This window comes from Parasteatoda tepidariorum, chromosome 3 (assembly GCF_982258835.1).
Source record: "Parasteatoda tepidariorum strain Cologne lab strain chromosome 3, Ptep-v5.0, whole genome shotgun sequence".
In the NCBI taxonomy this organism is placed as follows: Eukaryota; Metazoa; Arthropoda; class Arachnida; order Araneae; family Theridiidae; genus Parasteatoda; species Parasteatoda tepidariorum.
In genome coordinates, this window is record NC_141757.1 from 62,968,611 (window position 1) to 62,994,101 (window position 25,491).

Genomic DNA, 25,491 nt, shown 5'->3' on the forward strand with positions numbered 1-25,491 from the left:
CGAGGCGAAATGAATACCTACGAAGATGCGCACTGTGGACGCCCCAAAGAGGCTGTTAGCGACGAAAATATCAAAAAAGTCCACAAAATAATTTTAGATTACCGTAAAGTGCAGTTGATCAAAATATCTGAGACTCTTGAGATATCAAAGGAAAGTGTTAGACATATCGTGAATGAATATTTGGGTATGAGAAAGCTCTAGGCAAAGTGGGTGCCGCACGAGCTCACAATTGACCAAAAACAACAACGAATTGATGATTCTGAGCTGTGTTTGAAGCTGTTTAGTCGTAATAAATCTGAATTTATGTGTCGATATATGACAATGGGTGAAACATGGCTCCATAATTTCACACCAAAGCCCAATCGACCGTCAGCGAGTGAACTGCACGAGAAGAACCAACTACAAAGCTTGGAAGGATGCAAAAGTCAGCAGGCAAAGTTATGGCATCAGTATTTTGGAATGCTCATGGTTTAATATTCATTGACTATTTTGAAAAAGGAACAACCATCAACATCAACTATTACATAGCGTTATTGGAGCGTTTGAACTACGAAATCGTTTGAACTACGATCTTCGAATTGCTTCCGCATCCATGGTATTCTCCAGATCTGGTCCCCTGCTGGTTTTCCTGTTCTCAGACCTCAAGAGAATGCTCGCTGGAAGGAAATTTAGCGTCGATGAAGAAGTAGTCACCGAAACTAAGCCCTATTTTGAAGCTAAAGACAAATCGTACTATAAAAATGGTATCGAAAAATTATATGACCGCTATAATTGTTGTATCACTCTTGAAGGAAACTATATTGAATAATAAAATGAAATTTTATCAATTTTTTTTTTCTATGTTAGCCTACGAACTTTTCAGCCCACCTGTTAACTGAAATATTTAAAAATAAACACAAATGTAGGAGCTGCAACAAAAAGTAGAAAAGCTGCACTTATTATAAAAAAAAATCCTTATTATGTCAGTGTTTTCACTACAGCGCGAGAATCTGGCATATTTTTTTACATTCTCGCATTAAAAAATGATTACCACGAGAAATTCGCGAATTTTTCGTATCTTGAAAAAAATTTCTCATTTGCGCCAGCCATCTAGAATAAAATACGTTTCACTTTTCTTCCTGGATCTTTTATTATTTTCAACATCTGCCCCATTATCCAGCTTCCCTATTTACCAGTATTGTTCAGAACCTTTAAGAACAACAGAACCACGCCACCTAACCACCTTCCGAACCACGGAACCTCTTTTAGAACGCATTTCTCTGCAACCACGTGTTTACCGTAGATAAGGTTTCTTCATGTACCACGTGTTTACCGTAGATAAGGTTTCTTCATGTAAGACGTTCAAATTTTTTGCTCGTTAATGTAAGATGGGCAAATACCTTGTAAAGGCAATATCTTCTACTCCGAAACGGACAAATGAAAATGAAACAGATGTGGTGTTAAATGTCATGTACCAAAATGTGTTATGTCGCCATGATAGTTCGCCAATTGGCGAGCGCTTCTTAATGTTTGTGTTTTTTTTAATTGCTTCGTTCGTTTCGTAGAGGATGCGCTATAGTGAGCATCCTCCTCAATAAATAATTTCGATATTAAAAATATATCGTTATTTCAAATTGTTTCGTTTGTTCTATGGTGAACGCACTTTATTAAAACCAATCGTTAAATTTACAGTCCATTTATATCGTCATAACATTTCTGGTCCGTCGAGCCGGAGACTTTGAATAATTTGATGTCGTATCTTGGATTATTTTGAACTAATTGACTGAGTAAGAACAAATTTTGATTTCTTAATTATGGAAAAACTAAATAATAAAAAGGGGAGCATCAAAGCTCAACTAACTCGTCTAGAAACTTTGTTGAATAAACCAGATGATGAATATAGTGAAATTGACTTGGACACAAAACTAAATAATATTGAAAAAATTAAATCATCCGTTTGCATATTACGTGACAACTACTGTGACACTGTAGAAAATGAAGCTGCAATGGATAAAGTCGAAGAAGATTTGTTGGATATCGATTCCAGAATAGAAACATTAGAGGTAAGAATTAAAAACCTCATTAAAATTTTTAAAACAACTTTTGCTATAAATAATAAAGATGATAAACAATCCTCTATGTCAAATTGCAGTAATTATCGTATTCCTGAAGTGCCTATTCCAACATTTTCAGGAAATTATTTAGAATTCGCAACATTCAAAAATCAATTTAATTGTGTAATTGGAAACAACAATAATTTATCACATAGTGAAAAATTACATTATCTTCGTGCTTCGCTAAAAGGAGAAGCAAAACTTTTGGAAACAGAAGATGATACATTTCTATCTTTATTCCAAGCATTGGAAGAGAGATATGAAAATAAACGAATTATTGTTGATAACCATATTCAATCAATTCTTGAAATCGAAAAACTGTATAATGAATCGCCTAAAGATTTAAGAAAAATTGTTGATAACGTAAATAGAAATTTGAGAGCTTTAAAAAATCTAAAGTTTGAAAGAAACAATTTGTCTGATATTATTATTTTAAATATTGTTTTGAAAAAACTAGATCGTGAAAGTCAGAGACAATTTGAGCTTTCCTTAGAAAATACCGAAGTACCAGAATTAGACAATTTATTAACTTTTGTTGAAAAAAGAAGTCAGGTTTTGGAAAACATTCACAGAAATAGTTTAATGAAAACAAAACAACCCCCTATTCAAGTTCGAAACAAAAGCTTCGTGTTAAATACGAAAAATAAAAAGTGTATTTTGTGTAATTTATCGCATCCAATATATTTTTGTGATTTGTTTAAAAAACTCCCTCCTAAAGAAAGGTATGATGTAGCTAAAAAGCATAATTTGTGTATTAATTGCTTAATGTCAGGTCATCATATAAGCAAATGCTCATCGAAATATTTATGCAATCAGTGTGGGAAAAAGCATAATAGTTTGTTGCATATTTCAAGGGAAATAAACACATCTGGCGCCTTGGCTAAACAGAATGTTATGTCTAGTCAATCATTGCAGGAGCCTCTCATTAGTAAGATTTTCGATTCAACTGTTCATGGCACATTGCCAAACGAATGTGAGAGTGAAAACTACAATAAAGAAAAAGAATTATTGGCTTCGAATTCAAATTGTTTTTTAATGAAAGGCAAAACAATTTTATTAGCAACTGCAAATGTTTATGTTGAATCTATAAGTGGGGAAAGATTATATTTGAGAGCGATTCTTGACCTTGGAAGTCAATCAAGCTATTGCTCTACTTATTGTGCAAATGTATTAGGATTAAAGAAAGAAAAAATAAATCTTGCGGTTTCTGGAATTAATGGATTAGAAATGACCGTTAAGTCTAAATTAAAAACTACTATTTCAAATCAAAGTTTTAGTTTTTTGAGATCTTTAGAACTTCTTATTGTTCCAAAAATTACTGATGTCACCCCGTCCAATTATATCGATGTTACTCATATTAATTGGCCTCAAAACATAAATTTAGCAGATCAATCATTTAATAGACCTGGAAAAATTGACCTATTGTTGGGTGCGGAAGTATTTTTCGAGATTTTGAAACCTAATAGAATACATCTTTCCGAACAAAAAATAATATTGCAGGACTCGGAATTCGGATACATAATTAGTGGGGCAATTGAAATGCCAAAAACTGAGAATCGAATTTATTGTGGGCTTTTAAAAGAAACCGAAAATCTTAATAAAACATTAGAAAAATTTTGGAAAATTGAAACAGTTGATGAGGGAATTGCTATCCAAGGAGACGAAGAAAAAATATGTGAGGAACATTTTGTCAAAAATCATACGAGAACGGATACAGGCCGTTATAAGGTTAAAATGCCAATGAGGGAAAAAAGTAATTCTCAACTAGGCAATTCGAAAAATAACGCTCTGAGGAGATTAAACTGGTTGTATAAACGTTTAGTGAAGGAACCAACTATGTTAGAACTCTATAAAAATTTTATGAACGAATATCAAAGCTTAGGTCACATGGAAGAAGTGATCGAATCTGAAGAGCCAAAAATGACCTACTACATTCCCCATCAAGGTGTGTACCGACCTGAGAAAAGCTCAACTCCTCTCCGAGTTGTGTTTGATGCCTCGTCGGCTACTTCAACTGGATATTCTTTGAACTCTCAACTTTTGAACGGCGGAATTGTCCAAGAAGAATTATTTTCCATTTTATGTCGTTTTCGAACTTATCGATTCGCATTTATAGCAGATATTAAGAAAATGTATCGACAAATTTTAGTGGATGAATCACAGCAAGATCTTTTGAGAATTTTATGGAAAAATAGTGCAGATGATCCTGTTAAAGTTTACAAACTGAAAACAGTCACATATGGGACAAGTTGTGCTCCGTTCCTGGCAACACGAACTTTGACGCAACTGGTCATTGACGAAGGTGAAAAATTCCCAATAGCAGCACCTGTCGTCATGTCCAACTTCTACATGGATGATTGTTTGTCTGGATCAGAAACTTTGGATACTACGAGAGAATTACAAGCCCAACTTTCTCAAATGCTTGCTCGTTGTGGTATGGAGTTGCACAAATGGTGCTCCAATGATCCCCAACTTTTAGGTTATAACTCTGTGAATAGTGACTATTTGTTCGATCCTTCAAAAGAAGTAAAAGCTCTGGGACTAGTATGGAAACCTGAGGTTGATTGCTTTGCCTTCAAAATGACTGTCAACAATCCTGCTAAATATACGAAGAGAACTGTTTTATCAGTTATTGCCAAAATTTTCGATCCCCTTGGACTCCTTGGACCTTTGATTACAAGGGCAAAGATCTTCATGCAAGCTCTTTGGCTTCTAAAGATTGATTGGAATGATTCCCTTCCAATAAAGGAAGTTCGAGAATGGAACCAGTTTCTAGACTCACTGCGTAAAGTGAATTACTTAAACATCAACAGATTTGTACTAATGGAAAAAGTGAAAGTTGTAGAGCTTCATGGATTTGCCGATGCAAGTGAAAAAGCATACGGAGCAGCTATCTATGTAAGGTGCTTCGCATCGAATGGAGAAATTGCATCTAATCTCCTTTGTAGTAAATCCAGAGTTTCTCCCTTGAAGACAATTACAATTCCTAAATTGGAACTAAATGCTGCTGTGCTGTTGTCTAAACTCGTAACAAAGGTTGTCAAATGTTTAAAACTTGACATATCAGCTATTCACTTGTGGTCAGATTCTAGCATCGTATTGGCTTGGATACAACAGTCACCACACCTACTCAAGATGTTTGTTGCAAATCGAGTGAGCAAAATTCAAGAACTGACAAGTGACTTTCAATGGCACCATGTGTCTTCTGAAGATAATCCTGCTGATTTGGTGTCACGTGGTCTGGAACCTCAAAAACTTCAATCGGAAGTTCTCTGGTGGAATGGTCCATCCTTTATGCAACAAGATTTAAATTTGACCATATGCAAAGAGACAATTTCTAATAACTCAAGTGAATATTTATCTGAACTAAAACCACAGCCGGACACTTCATTAGTGATAACTGATAATGATAATTGTATTTCTAACCTAATTGAAAATTGCTCTAAGTATCTTAAATTAATTAGAATTTTCAGTTTCGTTCGCAGGTTCTTATTTAATTGCAGAAATCCAAGGGACAAATTGATCGGGTCATTGTCGTCAGCAGAAATAAAAGGAGCAGAAAATCAAATCATAGGTTTTGTTCAAAAAGGTGAGTTTCGAGAAGAAATTAAATCGCTAGGTAAGGGACTTTCCGTATCTCCAAAAAGTAAGTTAAAGTTTTTAAATCCCTTTCTTGATAAAGATATTATTCGCGTAGGTGGTCGATTGGAACAATCGAATTTGAATTATGATTCCAAATTTCCTATAGTATTACCAGCAAAGCATAAATTGACTAGTTTGATTATGCAACATTATCATTTGAAATTTTTGCATGCAGGGCCACAAGCCTTATTGAATTTTGTTAGAGAAAAGTTTTGGCCTTTACAAGGTAGAAATTTAGCTAGAAAGATTTTTCATAATTGTGTTGTTTGTTTTAAACAAAAACCTATAGTTGCTAATCAAATAATGGGAAATCTGCCCCCAGAACGAGTTAACCCTGGTGCAGTATTTAATAAAACAGGGATCGATTTCACGGGACCATTTTTAATTAAATATAAAAATCAACGCAAAGGAATCTATCACAAAATTTACATCGCGATATTTGTTTGCTTGGCCACTAAGGCTGTCCACTTAGAAATGGTAGATGATTTAACTTCAGATGCGCTAATAGCTTGTTTAAAAAGATTTTTCTCGCGTCGTGGAAAGAGTAGTGTTTTGATTAGTGACAACGCTACAAATATGGTGGGTGCTAATTTAGAACTAAAAAGGTTGTATAACTTAGTGGAAAAATCGAAAGATAAGTTAAATGACTATTGTTCAACAGAAGAAATAATTTGGAAGTTTATTCCGCCTAGAGCACCTAATTTTGGAGGTATCTGGGAAGCAGGTGTTAAATCTTTTAAATTTTATTTTAAAAGAGTAGTAGGAACTACCAAATTAACGTATGAGGAATTTTTAACTGTTAGTAATCAAATTGAATCAATATTGAACTCGCGACCACTCACTCCTTTATCAGCTGACCCCAGTGATCTTAATGTTCTAACTCCGGCACATTTTTTAATCGGTCGATCGATGACTGCCATAGCAGAGCCTGAAATAAATGTACCTTTAAATCGATTAAGTAGGTGGAAATTATTAACTAAGTTTGTTCAAGCAATTTGGAAGAACTGGAAGCGTGATTATTTAAATCACCTTCAACAGAGATACAAATGGAACTTTAAGAAAATTAATATTGTCCCAGGTAGCATGGCTATTTTAAAGGAAGACAATACACCTGTGTGTAATTGGCCTTTATGTCGGATAATAAGAGTTATTAAAGGTAGAGATAATAATGTACGTGTAGCTATAATTCGCACTTCAACAGGTACATATAAACGTGCGATATCTAAATTGTGTTTGCTGCCAATTGAATAATTTGATTTTGTTAATTGCTTGATTTATATATTAAAAAAAAAAAAAAAAAAAAGAATTTGTTATATTGTTGCGTATACTTGTATATTGTGAACTCGCATTGAATAATAATAATAATGTTTTATTTTTAAAAATATCAATTTGATTGAATTTCTAATTTTTTGTTACTTGATGATCAATTGAATAACATAATTATTCAATGCGGGGGAAAATGTTAAATGTCATGTACCAAAATGTGTTATGTCGCCATGATAGTTCGCCAATTGGCGAGCGCTTCTTAATGTTTGTGTTTTTTTTAATTGCTTCGTTCGTTTCGTAGAGGATGCGCTATAGTGAGCATCCTCCTCAATAAATAATTTCGATATTAAAAATATATCGTTATTTCAAATTGTTTCGTTTGTTCTATGGTGAACGCACTTTATTAAAACCAATCGTTAAATTTACAGTCCATTTATATCGTCATAACATGTGGGTAGAAACGATCAAAAAGAAACAAATACGCATTTGAGCAACCTAATGAGAATAGCTGATGAAAAAGTAGATGTAGAACATTTTCCATATGATGATGCAGCTAAAATATTCAATGCTTTAAAAATTAGAAGATGTCAAAAATGCATTATAATTAAAGAAATGTTTTTTTTTTTTAAGTCTGTTTTTGAGAAAGGGTGAGAAATTCTCACCCATTTTTTTTTCTGAGATGAAAACACTGTATGTTTAAAATCGCAACAGTAAAAATTAAATAAATAATAACATGCACATATGAAGAATTTTTAAGCAATATAATAAGATGAAACATAAAACACTTCAACCACTGACTAGTAGCTAAATTCATATATCTTTCATTTTTTTCTGATACTAACAGGCTAATTATAGCTTTAGCCTTAGTTTTTCCAGTCATATTTCCTGGCTATTTTTGTACCTGGAAACATTTTTTAAAACAATCTTCCAGTGTGATCAGGGGCTGCAATCGGAATATTGAGTGCAACCAGAAAATCAGTGAATTATAGTTCAGCAATGCATTCATTACAGATTTTTGTTTCTCAACCAACAAACTTGAAAAATAATTAGATAACGCTTGTCGTTGATGTTTATCTGAATTCATGTGTTTTTAATGTAATTTCTTCTGCCGAAAGATAACAGAAAAGTCATTCTGCAAACAGCACAATATGCATGCCGAAAGTTGATTTCTTCACATAAAGAAAACCAGCAATATAGTTATCCCGAAATGATATTGAGAATTCTTTGATCTACTACTCATTTTATATTAGATAGGGTAATGCCTACCTTTTTTCTTCCTATTATTAAGGCAGACTTAGTCTATGGTAGAGCCTGTTTTGTCAATACAATAATCAACACGCAGCATGGATGCACAACTTGAGCAGTTCCATAAGTATATATTTGAGTGTGCTATTAGAATGTTTCTTAATAAAATTATATGAAAATATCCGCATTTAAAAAAAACCACAGATATCGTCATCAATAACCAAAAGAAAGTCTACACCCCCGAAAATAGTGGAGATGTAGTTCTAAAAAGCTACTAATAAATGCACAAGTTGACTTTTGCATAATGTAACAGAAGTGAAAAATGAGAAATACTAAAAACAAAAAGTGATTACTCTAAAGCATAATTCAAATTTTGCATTAACTGCAATTGAATAGAAGAAAAGGAAAATGAGACACGGATTTACGATGGCATAGAGAGTGTTGAACAGTGAGTACTGAATTGAGAGATTCGCAATTCCTACGTCTTAATATTATATTAAACATTAATTGATCTAATTGTAGCCAAATAAAGCAGGAGATAAATATATCAAATTGATTAAATAAATTGTCTGATACAAATCAGAATTTGCAACAAAATTCCAACTAATTTAAATATAGAAGAAAAGATTCTCTCTAGTGAGCAATCTTTCAAATGTTTGTTGGTCACTATGGAAGTACTTTTCAGATAATAAATTCTATATACTTTTGTGTTTGTCTCAGTAAGTCATTAATTTTTGCCAAAGTTATGGATATTTTTATCTCTAAGTGCATCTGATATTGCTCTTTTCTCTAACAAATCCGGATAAAAAAAAGGTCATTATTAATTGTGAAAAAAAGAGGGTGCTGGAAAGGGCGGAATAGATGTGTAAATGAGCTTTTCTGTAAACAACAAAATTTAAATTCCAGACAAATGGAACCCCTTGAAAAATTTGATAGAAAATAGAAATTGTTAAATTGCAAAAGTCTGTGAATCAACAGTCTTAAAGATTGGTGAAATTCGGCAAATTAGCAGAAGAATCACACGGAAGCACATGCGCCAAGGGGGAAGGGTAAAATATCACTAGAAAATAAGATCTGCTATTTCTGAATTGTCTTTTTATAGTTAATTCACAATTAAGAATGAAAATTTGTATTGTATGAAGCACATGCTCAAAGGGAAGGGTAAAATATCACTAGAAAATAAGATCTGCTATGTCTGAATTGTCTTTTTTTAGTGAATTCACAATTAAGAATGAAAATGTGTACTGTATGTGAAATGAAGGACATGGATGTGTATGCAATTAGCAAATAACAATAGACAAAGCAGCACTCACCATTGGTCCACCCATTATGAATTCACCACATGGATTAATATGATAAATTGTCTTTTCATCCAGATACTCAGCAGGAATGCAGTGTCTTATCACTTTATCCATAACCTCACTACGTACTAAATCCAATGAAACCTCTTTCATGTGCTGCGTAGATACAACAACTGTGTGGACTCTGACAGGAATAGCAGCTCCTCGTTTGAAACTATATTCACAAGTGACCTAAAAGCATAAATGTGTATAAGCAATATTAAATCAAAAGAACATTTAGAAATAAGAAAGATAATAAGAATGTCAAAAAGTAACTCTGCAAATTGGAAAAAAAAAAAATCCCCTGTTGTAATGATATCCTATAAAAATTATCAGAATAAGAAACAAATGGAAATTACCAGAAACAATGTCAATTAAGATGGAATCGACCACCCCATAAAAAGTGATAACTGAAATTCGAAATTTAAATGTCACATTAAATCTTATAAGGATATTGGGAATTAAATATAAAAACTAGATGCAGAAGTCTGAAAAAAAGTATAAATAACTGCAGCTTAGGTTTTCTGGAAAGTTCGTGTCGATACTTCATTATTAGAAAATCCACACGAGCGACCAAGCAGAAGTCGGAAAAAAAAGTATAAATAACTGCGGATTAGGTTTTCTGGAAAGTTCGTGTCGATACTTCATTATTAGAAAATCCACACAAGCGACCTAACATTACCTGACAACTGGAAATGATATCGAAATATTTCGAGCGTCGTAATAGCACCATATTAAAAATATTGGTATTTAAAAAAAATCACATGAAAAGGGCTAATAAAATGATAAATAACAGCCGAAAAACTTTTTTCTGTAAGATACCTTTTTCGCATTTTGTAAATCATAATCACATTAAATATATATATATAAAAATCATGAAATCCGTAGCAGTAACTACCGGGGAAATTACACATATCAGACTCTTCAAAACGGTGCACATAAATTAGTGTTTTTATTTCGAGATTAAGTTGTAATCAATAACATTGCAATAAAAGTATAGGATTTTAAAAGCTATGAACATATCAATAGGAATAACAGCATGAAAAAAAGAGAATAGAACAAAAATTTCTACAGAAAAGAAAACCAAATTTTTTACTCCCCAAAGGAAGAATCTTTCTGCAAGAACTCAGCAACATTCTGTGACAATGTTGCTGTGTCGTAAAGGGGTGAAAAACCACGTGAAAAAGGATTAATAACTTCCGTAAAAATTATGGCAAAACGCCATAAAAGTGAGATAAAATCGCTGTGAATTCAGAGTTTCAAAGAGTGTAGTCAATTAGCAAGTTCTAACAATATTGTATTAAAAATATCAAATTTGAAAATCCATGGGGAAAAGCCGAAAAAATGATCAAATCATCTTTTCAAGTCTCTACACACGCTACCGGCAGTCTGGTGGGAGCAGTGTAGTGTAGCTCTTTATATTTTATAGTGAGGGATTGTTATCACAACATGTTTAATTATTTTATTCAGATTATTAATTATTGAACTCACAGCAAAACTAATTTTAAATACATAGTTTACAGAGCAATTCAACACTAGAAAGACAAACTTAGTATATACCTATATTGCCCAAAAGCAGTCAAAATAACTGGAATGTGAAAGAATAACTAATGCATAAAGAAATTTGTTTAAAATTAATTTTCAATATTATTTACAGTTATACAGTGAAACGTACAACGTAAAATCGGGGTTCCACTGTATAACAAGTTATTAGTAAATATTAACAATAAAAAAAAATTATATGTCATACAAAAAGTTGCCAAATTCTAAGAAATTGTGTCATATTAAACATCGTTTTTCTAATTGAAATAAAAAGCAGTCAAAAGGACATCCTTACGCAATCTACTGCCAAAAAACTATTAAGAAAATTGTAAAATAAACAGTGTAGTTAGTTGGTCTGCAAGTCTTACATTATTTAACAAAAGAGAAAAGGAAACTATACCATATATTTAAAAACAAATAAATAAAACAGCATATTTCTCTAACCCCAATATCATGCATTTATTTTTAGACAAAGAAGGAATTAATTTAGGAGCTTTTTATTAATACCAGCATGAAAAGATGGTACAGTGCAGAACCCGTTATCCGGAAATCAGAAAACCGGAAAACCAAAAAAACCGGAACGAAATTCGATAAATTTTCCCGCCATTTAAAAAAATTTTTTTTTTTTTTCCTCATAAGATTTTAGGATTTTTCGTTCTTTTTTGAAAGATGTTTACCTTACCATCATTTTGGAAATAATCATTAGTGTATTACTCCATCGTTTTTTCTTCTTTTTAAGATTATTTCCAAAAAAAATTTTTTTTAGTTGGGTTTATTTCCAAAAAAAAAAATTTTTTTTAGTTGGGTTTAACATTAAAAAAACGGCTTTTTGTAGCGATTCAGAAAACCGGAAAAATCAGTTATCCGGAATAGCGATGGTCCCGATCGTTCCGGATAATCGGTTCCCTACTGTACTACATCAAAATTAAAGCCATTTTTCTTATTATAATTCATTATTTAATTATGAAAGTTCTTTTCAACTAAAATTGTTCTCTTTTGAATTAAAAATTAAACCTAACAATGTTTAAAACTATGTAATACCCTTAAAAAAAAAAAAAAAAAACTGAATAAAATTATCCCAGGTTAGAATTTTTTTCTCCCTTATTAAAAAAACACTGGTTTTTGTAAACTCTGCATATAATACATACTAAACAATTCCACAAAAATTTCGGATATTACAAAAATTTCAGGATGTTTACCGAAATTTTTAAAAATTAAGAACACTTTTTCTCCCAAGAATTTATAGGACAACTTCGAACCCTGATTTATATATATGCTTTAAGAAAACTAGAACTCTTTGATAATATATAAATATTTCTCATTTTAACTAACATTCAAACTAAGCAGTGAGCCATTCTATTTACAACATTAATTAAAACATATCTACTAATAATTAAAAGCAGCATTACTTGAGTTTTAGAATCTGGTCCAGCCCATGAAAAAACTCCCTCTTTTCTTAAAGCTGCAAGTCTGGCATTCAATTTATGGGCAAGAACAACAGTTAGAGGCATACACTCTTCTGTCTCATCAGTAGCATATCCAAACATCAAACCCTTAAAATAAATATTACAAAAAATACATATTATTTCAGCTTGTCATTCAAATTCACATATAAAATTTAAAATTTTTATTTCTAACAAAAATAATTTACATTCTATAGTGAAATTAATACATTAAAAACTTTATCAATTAACCAACTTTAGTATGCTTAATTAAATATTTGCCAACATGGAAACTAAAAAATTCAGTAGATGTTACGAGACATATTAAACTTCTGTTAACTTTAAAATATGAAATTTTTAAGCTATTTTGAATTTTAAAGATTTTATAACCAGCATACAAAAAGTATAATACACTAACAATGATTAATGTTAACTGACTGAGTAAAATAACCTAAACAATGATTGAAATTCTTTTTATACTTTTTCACATAATATTTTTCAGAAAAATATACAATTTTCTCCCTTTTTGATACCCAGTTGTACCAATATACGAATGTTGAAAAAATCTTCTATAGATAAGAAAAGTAAAAAACCAACACTGCACTCTAAAATGTTGAATTAAAATATCTATATATCAGCAGTTATATTACCTACATAACTGCTGAAAAACTATTCAATGAAATCTAATCCCTATACAGGGGTCTGTTTAGAAGTAATTTGGGTCCGTTATCGGACCCTTCTCAAAATATCTTTTCATAAAAACAGACCCTTCACAAAATAATTTATCTTTTGATTGGACCCTTCACAAATTTGTTTATCTTCATTATTGTTTTATTAATTGAATAAACCCTTCCCAGGAAGGGGGGGAGGAAGACAGATGTAAACGAACTAAATTTTGTCTTCAGTAGACGCTTCTTCCTTTATTCGTCCGAAATTAATATTCTGCGTTCAGCAGTATAGACTAATACCAAATATTTGTATGTTGCATCGCTAATTTAGTATCTGCATTTGCTGTTTATTTTTTTTTTTAAATTTCCAGTTCCAACGCGTTAGGACTACTGCTGCATTAAAAAAACTCAGAAGTAGGCAAAAATTCAACAATTGTGTTTTAAGAAACAATCGTTTAACAATTAACTAAATAAAAAATTGTGTTTCGTAAATGTTGAAGATTCTGTAGGATTATATGAAAGTAATATTTACACATCATATATAGCTAAAAATAACCGTCATTTATGACTCAGAAGATCTTAGCAAAATACTTTATTTTAGATCACTATCATTTATTTTTAGATACTAAGTTTAAAACATTATCTGCATTTTCATAAACCAAAGAGAGTATTTCATAATGAGATTGCTAGACATTATAACCATTTGGCAGGACTACCTACAAGTTGGAATGTTACAAGATTTTCATCATAGCATTGGCAGAGTAATACTTATTATCTGAAACATATATTACCTGATCACCAGCTCCAATTTCATCTTCAGTTTTATTTAAATGCACTCCAGATGCAATATCTGGACTTTGTTGTTCAATTGCAACCAAAACATTACAAGTCTTGTAATCAAAACCTATTTTTATAAATGTGAAAACATTAGTTATGAACAGGGTTGGTAAGAATAATTTTTTTAAATTTTTAACTTGAGTTATTTGCATATTTTTATCTTCATATTATGAAGCTGAAAGTAACTTTTTCAAAACATACTTTGAACAATATATATATATTTATTAAGAGCAGGGTTGGCAAGTTTTTGACACATGACGGTTTTTACCGGTTATTACCATGGTTTTTACCGTCATGTCAAAAACCCATAGTTTGGATAAAACTATTTTTATTTGAGTTTAACTGCTTATAATTTAAAATTCATTTTTTTTAGCAATAAAATTTAAAGCAAAGTTGCTAAAAGTTATTTAAGAACAGATTCCTGTATTTTCTCAAAATACTATTTGAAGTAAAATATTAGGATACTAATCAAAATTTTCAACATTTCCAAGCATTTTGTTGGGCATATTACATTACTGAAGAATGTCAAGATTAATTACTTTCATTCATAAAATCTTGCTTTGAGAAGCACATGTACACGCAAAAAGAAAGCCTCATAAAATAAACTTTTCTTATCATTTTTTTTCTTCAATATTTTACACAGAAATGAAACATGAAAAAGCCAGGGAAATTCTTTTAGAGTTTCCTGGCAACATTGCACTAACCTTTTGTTATCATTATCCTCAATGATTTTGAATCCTCATTATTCTCGAATTTTGGACTCATCCATACTAAACTCAGAAATCGACGGGGCAATGAAAAATGCGCAAAATTAGTCACTTGCTATTGTATGCTTCGGCACAGTGACCTCGACTACTGAACATATAATTTTGTTTGTAATTAAGTTTTGTTTAATGTGCTTTTTCAACTGAATAAAAGCTTTTAACTTGACAAAATAGCAGTATTTCTTGACATAGAGTTTGTTAGTAGTTAGAAGTTTTGTTTAGCTTATTTCTAATATTTAAGAAATGCCAAATTTAAATTCTTCATTTTAGTTCCTGAATTTATTAATAGTTCCAAGCTTTTTTGTTTGTTTGTTTATTTCTAACAATTAAGAAGTGCAAAATTTTGAATCCTTTGTAAATCAAGCTATAATGATAAAAGTAAGTATCACTATTTTCAATAAGTATACTACAATATTTCTGTATGAATGTATATCCTTCTATAAGAATATGTGTATATAGTTGCAAAATCAATAGCAATCATTTACAACATTAATTTATAAAGGCAATTATGTGAAAATAATATATTGTCCGCTATATGCCATAAATAAAAGGAAACTGTAGGTTTTTTGACAGTTTTTACCGGTAAAAACACGGTTTTTACCACTGTCATGTCGAAAACCAGTTTTTGACGGCAAAAACCCAACCCTGATTAAGAGTAAAAGATTTTGTATATTAAGAACTTAAAAATACAAAACTTGTGGTCTTAACACAGACATCAATTTAAATTCAATCTTAATGGTTTAATTAAGTTTGAGCCAAGAATAAAATTTTAAAACTGAAATAATTATTAGTGGGAATATTTTATTTTCAGGGATGTGATTGACAAAAACACAAAAAAGAGGAAGTTTATAACTGTAGCATTAAACGTGCAAAAGAAAAAATGATATGAATTCAATAGCCAATCTGATAATGATTACATTATTATCTATTCAAATAAATAAATGGTAATTATGTTCTTAAATAAAATTTTTCTTTTTTAATAATTTAGATAACTTTGAGTAATTATGCATAAGCACGATTTTATGTTTCACATCATTTTAAAAAACATTTCCTTAATGGTCAAAGGACCTTTATGGACTTTCTCATCAGTTCTTTGTTTTTTTGATGATCTTTTATTAACTGGACTGATCTGTAGACTGCGTTTTGCAGACTTTTGATCATCAGTGTTGATTGGACAAGAAAGTTCATTTTTCACACAATTTTTAGAGGCCTTAGATTAAGAATCGCGATGTTGGATTTCAAAATCGCGTGAATAAGAATTGCGATGCTTGATTTTAAAATCGCATGAAAAAGAATCGCGTGAATAAGGCGATATAGGATTTTAAAATAGGGTGAATAAGAATCGCGATGTTGGATTTTAAGAATGCGTGAATAAGAATCGCGATGTTGGATTTTAAGAATGCGTGAATAAGAATCGCAATGTTGGATTTTAAGAATGCGTGAATAAGAATCGCGATGTTGGTTTTTAAAATCGCGATGTTCACGATATTGAATTTTAAAATCACGTGAATAAGAATCACGATATTGGATTTTAAAAGCACGAAAGTACAAATCCCGGTATTGAATTTTTAAATCGCGTAAATAAGAATCACGATGCATAATTTTTAGAGTCCGTGAATACTTATCGCAACGAGTAATGTTTAAATCGCGTATAAATACGAAAATCGATGTTTGAGATTACAACCGCGTGATAACGAATCGCAATATTGAAATTTAAAAATATATATGAATAGGAATCGCGACATTGGATTTTAAACTAGCGGGAATATGAATCGCGATATTGGGTTTTAAAAACGTTTAAATACAAATCGCGATATTGAATTTTTAAATTGCGTGAATGGGAATTACGAGTAATGATTTTTAAATCGTGTAAAAACGAATCTCAACAAGTGACTTTTAAATCAGTTAAATACGAAAATCGATGATTTACATAAAAATCATCTAAATAAGAATCGCAATTTTAGCAGATTCTGGCCCAGTTCCTAATATTTAAAATTCTGTAAATCAACCAATCAAATATCAGCGGCCGAAACGAAACTGCTTAGGACTTTTTTTCTTTTTTCCAATCTATAGCGGTTGTCAAGGCAACGGCGTACATGCCGAAATTCTACCCATTTTCTTCTGAAGATCATTTTCTCAAGAGGCTACTTCGTCGCAAGTCCGACTATATCGTTCGTTCGACTCCCCAAAAGTTTTTGGAACATGGTCGGAAATTTTAAAAAGTCTTTTATCCTTGAAAAGATAAGAGAGTAGTGGAGTAGGAGACGGCATTGTTTTACCAAGGTCAACCACTTTTACCCCAGCCAGCAGATTGACATGTGAAGAAAGGTTTATTGGGGGCTTCAATACTTTCGCTCCGGAAGAAAAAAAATTTTAAACAAAATATAATTTACTGCATAAAAAATTTTTCCATGCGGAAATTTATGAAAAAAGAGTGGAAGATATGGAAAAATCTGAAAAAATCTGAAATCAGCGGATCCGCGGAAGAATCACATCCCTGTATTTTAAAATAATAATTTTGATCAAGAAATGTAACCTTACAATTTCAGATAAAGAAAACAAAAAGATCAGAAACTATGAATAAACTAACCTTTCGTACAACTGTCATATCCAATATTTTTTACAGTTTCACGAACAATCTTTTGGTAGTCTACATGAGCTTTAGATGTTATTTCTCCAAAAATCATGACCATCCCAGTTTTAGCCGCAGTTTCTTAAATAAAAATTACAAATATTACAATTCTTCAATTTGTATAAATAAGTTACAAAGAAAGGTTACGTGAAAATTCTTTAATTCCATTATTATATTGGGTTAAAATATTTGATTTATTGGTATGAGAAATCTAATCAATAAAAATACATTTAGGTAACACAGATACATACCACATGCAACTTTGGCATTGGGATCTTTCTCCAAATGGGCATCGAGAATAGCATCACTAATTTGGTCACATAACTTATCTGTAATACAAAATTACCCTTAATTCTAAAACATTAGTGTGATAAAAACATTTAAATTATAGCTGATTTAAATAAATGTACAGTTACAAATTTTTAATATATTGCGATCTGTTGCACCAACACAATCACCAAGATGCCAAATAGATTTTTAAACTTGATATTAAAAAAAAAAAACATGTAGACATTTTCCGCAGGGGGGTTACGAGTTATACCTTTCGTGTTGGTCCCTTTCCGTGATATTTAAAAAAAAAGTTTCTTGTGGGTCGATGTCCAGAAGTAATACAGATTATTTTGCCACAGATCACGCTACGGAAATCTATCCTAATCCTCTTTGGTTAACTGGACATTTTAAAAATTTTTTTCAATAATATAAAAACTTTAATATTAATAAGAGAACTACTAAATGTGCTGCAACTGTTTAACAGCCTATCATATTTTATTATACAACGATTTAGACATAATATATCAACTACTGGACAGGGTTGGCAAGTTTTTGACACGACTGTTTTTACCGTCATGTCAACAAACCCTCTGTCAAAAACCCATAGTTTAGGTAAAACTATTTTTATTTCAGTTTAACTGCTTATAATTTAAAATTAATTCATTTTTGGGCAATAAAATTAGAAAAAAAGTTATTAAAAGATATTTAAGAATAGATTCTTGCATTTTCCCAACATGATTATATCAAAATATACTACTTGAAGTAAAATATTAGGATACTAAACAAAATTTTCAACATTTCCAAGCATCATTTTGTTTGGCATATTAAGTTACTGAAGAATGTCAAGATTGATTACTTTCATTCATAAAATCCTGCTTTGAAAAACAAATGTACACATAAAAAGAAAGCCTCATAAAATAAACTTTTTTTTTATCAATTTTGCTTTCAACATTTTACACATAAATGAGACATGAAAAAGCCTGGGAAATCCTTTTAGAGTTTCCTTGCAACATTGCGATAGCAATGTAGAAGGACTCAGCCATACTAAACTTAGAAATCGACTAAGCAATGAAAAATGCGCAAAATTAGTCACTTGCTATCATATGCTTCGGCACAGTGACCTCGACTACTGAACATGTAATTCTGTTTGTAATTTTTTTGCTTTTTCAACTTGTGCATTTAATGTGCTTTTTCAACTGAATGAAAGTTTTTAACATGACGAAATAGCAGTAATTCTTGACTTAGAGTTTGTTAGTAGTTAAAAGTTTTGAAAGTTTTGTTTAGCTTATTTCTAATATATAAGAAATGCCAAATTTTAAATTCTTCTTTTTAGCTAATGAATTTATTAATAACAATTAAGAAGTGCAAAATTTTGAATCATTTGCAAATCAAGCTATAATGATAAAAGTAAGTATCACTATTTTCAACAAGTATATTACAATATTTCTGTATGAATGTATATCCTTCTATAAGAATGCATGTATATAGTTGCAAAATCAATAGCAATCATTTACAACATTCATTATAAAGTCAATTATGTGAAAATAATATATTGTTCGCTTTATACGCAATAAATGAAAGAAAGCAGTAGATTTTTTACTGTTTTTACCGGTAAAAACACGGTTTTTACCACTGTCATGTCAAAAACCAGTTTTTGACAACAAAAACCCAACACTGCTACTGGATTAAAAAAAAATGCTAAATATTAATGCTTAATTAAGTAGCAATAATATGTAACATTATTTCGGAGAAAAATTCTAGTGAATGTTCTCTACAAAGACATAATCGTTACATATCTTTTGCAATCTTTTATCTTCAAAAATAGACCAATTCAGCATATTAGTTTGCTTTTTAAAATAATGAATAATTTTTAAGTGCTAAATAATTGTTCAAACTTTGAATAACTGCTAACATAATGGAACATGACGATACAGATTTTTTTTATCACAACTTTGATATTAATTCTTCATAGTATGCAAGAGCATGGTAACATAAATCATTGCGATTGTTGTGCAAAATACAAAATGTTTCGGGCAAATTTGGTTTTAGGGACAGTATTCAATTACACTCGAATACAATACAATCATTGTGAATAAAACAATTTAAAACACTGGTTTGGACTATTAGAAACTTTTAATAAATATTAAGGAAAATGATACATTGTACAATTTAAATGAAGACTTTTAGTCCTCATTTATTTTTCTAATAGGCAAATGCACCATCTGACACAAAAAATGTATTGAGCATATTTTAAGATATTGAGTAAATATAAACTTATTAGTATTAACTAACTGATTACATGCACACATTTTGAATTTAATATCAACACACAGAAAAAATTTAATCTATATTTGAACATTAGAAAATCAGTTAACCATAGCATGACGTAATTTATGGACAGAATTACAATATAAATCATACACTTAAGATAGTGAGTTAAATACTAAGGCTTAGTAAGTAAGCATTACACTAAAAAACAAATATCAAAATATTATTTTATACAGAACTTATTGATTATTCATCTATTGAATAAGATTTAAAAACAAACTGGTGAGACAATTATTTTGAAAAACTAAATCTTCGTAACTTTTTTCTATAAAATACACAAATATGTGATGAAATTTATATAAATTTGTATACAGCTAAAATAAAAAATACTCTCTAATTGTTTAGCACCCGCTATAAATGGCAGGCTTAACATTAACAAAGCGCATCGACGTTACAAAACAATTTATACATTTATGTAAAAGAATCAAACAATTAATAGGAATTTAATATGAAATTAGCAATAAATCTTGCAAACTATTTTAGATCCATACCGTATTATATGCCGAAGACCGGCAAAAATAACTTATCACCACGTGAGTTACAGAAGGCATACAGAGAAATAAAAAAACATATTAAAGGCTAGAATTTTTAATTTATTTACCTGGATGCCCTTCTCCGACTGATTCGGATGTAAATAAAAATGTACTTAGCCCGTTATCTACGCTTTCCACACCGTTGCGTACTACGAAGTCCAACATTTTATCAGACATCTTGAGGAGCAAAGCTTTCACATGCAGAGATGAATGGAAAAGAGATCATAAGCATTGGCGGCAAGCCAGTTATCGAGATATATTAGAAACAGGGGTATGGCAACATGGCATTTAATTCGACGTCACCATGGCTCAACTAGATCTTTCCAGATCCTTTAGTGCGCTGTTGTGTTTAGTTTCAGTATTTGTAGGTTTTTAACTGGATCTTAGGTAAAAATTAATTTGTATTTTGTGGATTTTTCTCAGCTACGGCGCTTTTGCTTTTTTCCTTAGCAAATATTTTTTTCTTCCTACATTGCATAATCGCCTTACCGAGGAGCGTGGATGAATAGTTTGATGCTATAATTTAACTTTATTTTATAATTATTAAGTGTCTGAATCTCAAATAATTTTGAAAAAATTTGAATATAAATAACAGTTTTATGTTTACAAAGAAGAAAAAATCTCAAATTCTCTAATGTCACCGAACAAAAATTGGTGATTTCAGAATGGAATTTTATGCGGGCAAACTAAAATAAATAAATGTTTGAAACAGTATTAAAATGAGTACAATTGTTAAAAAAAAATAAAAATAAAAATGCTATTTGGAACAATATGTTAAAAAAAGAACGTATTATTATAATTTGCGAAATTAATATTCTAAATGTTATTTCTTTCCCGCCCATTTTTTGAGTTTTTCCACACAGCCATTTTTTAATTCATTTTTGTCAACACTTTTATTCAAGATCACTTTAATGACTATTTATTTTAAATTTTTTTGCTCTGTATGCCTAAAATCTTTATAAACGAAAAGAAAAAAAAATTAAATGATTTTATTTAATATAAATTTTTCTATCTTATAAAATGAATTTGCTTTCCAAAAATCTAATGCGTTTATAAAAATTAATACGTAATTATTATATACACTTACGCGTCTATTCATATTCCCTATAACTTTCCTCAATTTTTTTAAAATTTCTAGAGTCTAGTGAAACATTCTTTTTAAAACAGAGGCCCAAATTCACTTAAAACTTACCTTGTTTTGTATGCGACTTTCGAAGTTCATGTATGACGTAAGAAACCAGTAAACTTAGTAAAATTTAATAGCTTAGATTTTTAAAATAAACCCCCAAAGTCTACATCTATCAATCTATCTTGCTACATTTTCATTATTTTAATATTAATTATCCTAAGGTTACCTTAAAATTTAAAACTTTCTCATTCATAAAGCATGCGGAACAGAAAAATTATTCTCATGTAATGACTTTTATGTTTATTTCCATGAATAAATATAATTAAATTTTGTTTATTCATTGGAATATGAATAAACGTGGAATTGGAAATGGAATATGAATTCTGTTTTTCTACAAACTACTTTTCTTATTGTGATTTTCGCAGCCTGAACAAACAAACCTTTCTTGGAAAGTTGTCATTTAAAGGATGGTTAGTGACATAAACAGAGAGAAAGTTTTTTTTATTTATTATTATTTTAATGTTTTGTTTGTTTATTTACATACATATAAATAAAAAGCTTAAAAGCGGAAACAACTGTTAGACAATGTAATTCGTTCATGAAGAAAAATAAAATGAAATGGAAGGAATTGACTAAATAATGTGCTGAAAATTCACAGAGGGGAAAAAAATTGTTTTTATCACCCCCTCAAAAAACAAATAAAACCTTTTTCTCACTCTCAAAAATAATACAAGTGAAAAGAGTTTATCAGCATTTTAAACTCTCGTCCATAGTTTCTCAAGTTTTATTGAACATTGAACGGATAACCTATTTTGTAGTAAATTGTAGATAGATTGCTTTTATTTGTAATAAATTGTGATTGTAACTATATTGCTTTGTTGTATTAGATTGTAATTTTAATAGATTGCAGCTTCAGCCCCAAAAAATCATTAAAAAGTTCAATTAAAATGTTTTCATTATATTTCCTGATTCTATATTGAAAAAAAAAGACGAAGAATTGATTTTATTTCTCTTCAGTTGACAAATGTGGGTATAAATCAAACAATTAGCCTTTGTTTTGTCAATTATGTATTGCATGAAAATTCTGCCTTTTCTCACATGAACTAAATAAACAATGTGAACTCCAGTTTAACTCAGAATTTTTTTAGAATACCTGTGAATACGACCATTCAATCAATTTGACGACAATTATTTTTCACTATAAATAGAAAGTTCTCTGCATAATTTCAGGTTGTAATACTCAGAAGTGACTAAGGTAAGATAGAAAATGCACATTAGGAAGTGAAAATTAAAATATAAGAAAAAAGAAAAGAAAATGCTTCCAAAATCTTCCAAAATGCTAGCGAAGAAGTTGGAATAAAAAGCTCAAAACCAGTTTGATTGCCTGACAAAATTGAAGGATTTGCTTATAATCATCGTTCAACTCCTCCCTGTTTTCTCCAGAAATTAAACAGGTTTTCATGATTTTTTACACACACCTCCTTGTCAGAGTTCAATTGCGAATTTTTCTAGTTTAAACATTCTTTAGCAACTCCAATGTGCACGCCTTTTGACTTCAGGTTCGCCAACAGGTTTTGATGCCTTTAATCCAGCTTTCTTCACCAGTAATTCGCTAGATTACCATTTTGCTTTTATTTTTTCGGTTAAATATTAATATGCGATTCCTAATATTAATTTCTGTTACCTGATTTGTCACTAGAATTCTAACCATGTACATTTAAGGTAGTCACTACTATACTTTCTATAGTTTATTTCTTTTCAACATCTGTAAAAATGTAAACAACAATATCATACGTTTGAAATATATACAATTATTTTACTTATTTACTTTTCTTAACCGATAATGAATTTAGAATTAACTCAAGATTTTGGAATTGTGATTATGAAAACAAAAGTAAACCCGTTAACGTTTTTTATTATTTGTGATTAAAAGCAAAGGATATTCTTTCCCAGCGACTAAGAGATGTGCGCAATTAGATTATAATGAAGGCACCTAATTTTCATATTTATCTAGTTGTCCTTGAAAAAGTTGTTTATGAACAAAAATATCAATATTCGATGAAAATCACTTTTTTATTTTTAATCATGTTAAGAAATCTACATAACAATTATAAAGTGTAATTAATTAAGCATTCACATGCGGATGTAAGTAATTAAAACCTACGTGTGGAGAGAATTAGGATGAGCTTGAGGGAGAATTTCTAATACATCTTTGGAAATATTTCTTTAATGTATTCGATGATATTCGATTCTTCTTCTCGTAAAGGCATAATCTAGCATGCACTTAAACAAATATATAAGTTTGTTTATTTTTAGCTTTGTTTTTCAAAAGGTAAAAAATCTTTTTAATTTTTATTTTTGAAATAAACCCTCGGGCAAAGCGGCTTTGCATTGGGTGTGTAGCATAGTGTAAAATTTTGTTTCGTTTCGAAAAGCTATTTCTCTCAAAAACTTGAAAGTTATTTAAAGAAGCGTGGGGTAACTGTGATTGAATACAGAAAACGATAACGATTCGTTTTTGCTTGGGGATCAATTAGATAAACAAGGTGCTTTTTTTAAGTGCTTTTTGAGAAGATTTTCAAACCTTTAGTTTAAAACAATGAAAACATAGTTACTGCATGATAAGAAAACTAAACGTCGTAAATGTTAAATTTCATATCTAAATTCTTTGACACAAATAGAACACTGGTGCCTTTTTACTGATTTTATAAATTTCAATGACGAATAACTGTTTCTCTTTGCTCTAAATAATTGAAAATATATATGCAAATTTGAAAAATTATTGTTTAGAAGAGAGTTGTGTTTGAAAGATTTTACCTTTTACGCAGAAAAATACGGTTATGAAAATGCTGTATTTCATAACCATAAATTATTAAAAAGCTAAATATAATATTTTTCACTTATTTTGATACAAATTGATACAAAATAATGAAAAGATCATGAAAAATATGTTTAGTGAAAATTTTGCGGCTAAGGGATAAAAGTTAATCACTTCAGAGTTCATTTTTAAAGTCTTCAATAAGCGGATAACTGTATACTATACAATTGCTGAGCTGAGCTGTCAATTAAGCGATTATGGTTATCATTTGCAATTCAATAGTTAATTTAGATTTTAAAAAACCTGTTCCTTGATTTTTAAAAAAATTTGCGAAAATTTATTGTAAAAGTTGAGATAATTTTTTTCTTCAAATTGAACTAATAAAACTAAAAAAGTTCGAATCTGTATGGAACATACAAAGGTTAAATTCATAATAGAAAAATAGTTTATTTATTTTGATTAGAAGGATACAATAAGTTCATTTTTGTATGAAGAAATAAAACCAAACAAACGTTTTAAACTAAGAAAAAAATGTAGATAAGCTTTTCACTTACTTTCAAGATAAAATATGTATGTTGATAAACTTTGATAAATAACTTTCATAAATAGAAAACATTGATAAATAGCGAAAATTAAAACTTGAATAAGATTATGAAATATGTTTCTTTGAAACAAAAAATTAAATCTATTAGATATATTTTTCGAAAAAAGTTTCATTCATAAGTTTCAAAGCTTTTGAGATAATGAATTCTTAGAGTAATTTTATAGATTTTAGGGATATTAACGATATTTTTAATAAATAGCAATTACTCTGATATGCGTATTTTAAATTAGAAAATCGAACACGAAAGTGCACTTTCTTTAAATATATTCTTTCTTTTTTTCGGTGGATTCAGTTTCTTAATCCTCAAAATATTAACCGCAATCTGGAAGATATGGTTT

At 30.1% G+C, this 25,491-nt stretch overlaps 2 protein-coding genes across 2 annotated transcripts in view; one reads left to right on the forward strand and one right to left on the reverse strand.

Moving 5' to 3' along the window:
* LOC107443451 (S-adenosylmethionine synthase) overlaps nucleotides 1–22,705 on the reverse strand; it is a 31,781-nt gene extending 9,076 nt beyond the window's left edge. The window contains exons 1-6 of the mRNA XM_016057310.4: nucleotides 20,671–22,705; nucleotides 17,723–17,800; nucleotides 17,430–17,552; nucleotides 14,030–14,142; nucleotides 12,538–12,681; nucleotides 9,560–9,778 (exon numbers count right to left, since the gene is read on the reverse strand). Of these exons, the coding sequence (XP_015912796.1) occupies nucleotides 9,560–9,778; nucleotides 12,538–12,681; nucleotides 14,030–14,142; nucleotides 17,430–17,552; nucleotides 17,723–17,800; nucleotides 20,671–20,779 (786 nt within the window). The 5' untranslated portion in view covers nucleotides 20,780–22,705. The remainder of the gene's footprint in view (nucleotides 1–9,559; nucleotides 9,779–12,537; nucleotides 12,682–14,029; nucleotides 14,143–17,429; nucleotides 17,553–17,722; nucleotides 17,801–20,670) is intronic.
* Nucleotides 1,164–7,035, forward strand: LOC147813845 (uncharacterized). Its single transcript, XM_087159454.1, has 2 exons — nucleotides 1,164–1,287; nucleotides 1,323–7,035. The coding sequence occupies exon 2, from the start codon at nucleotides 1,794–1,796 to the stop codon at nucleotides 6,984–6,986; it is 5,193 nt and encodes a 1,730-aa protein (XP_087015580.1). The 5' UTR covers nucleotides 1,164–1,287; nucleotides 1,323–1,793; the 3' UTR covers nucleotides 6,987–7,035.
* Nucleotides 22,706–25,491: the final 2,786 nt, after the last annotated feature.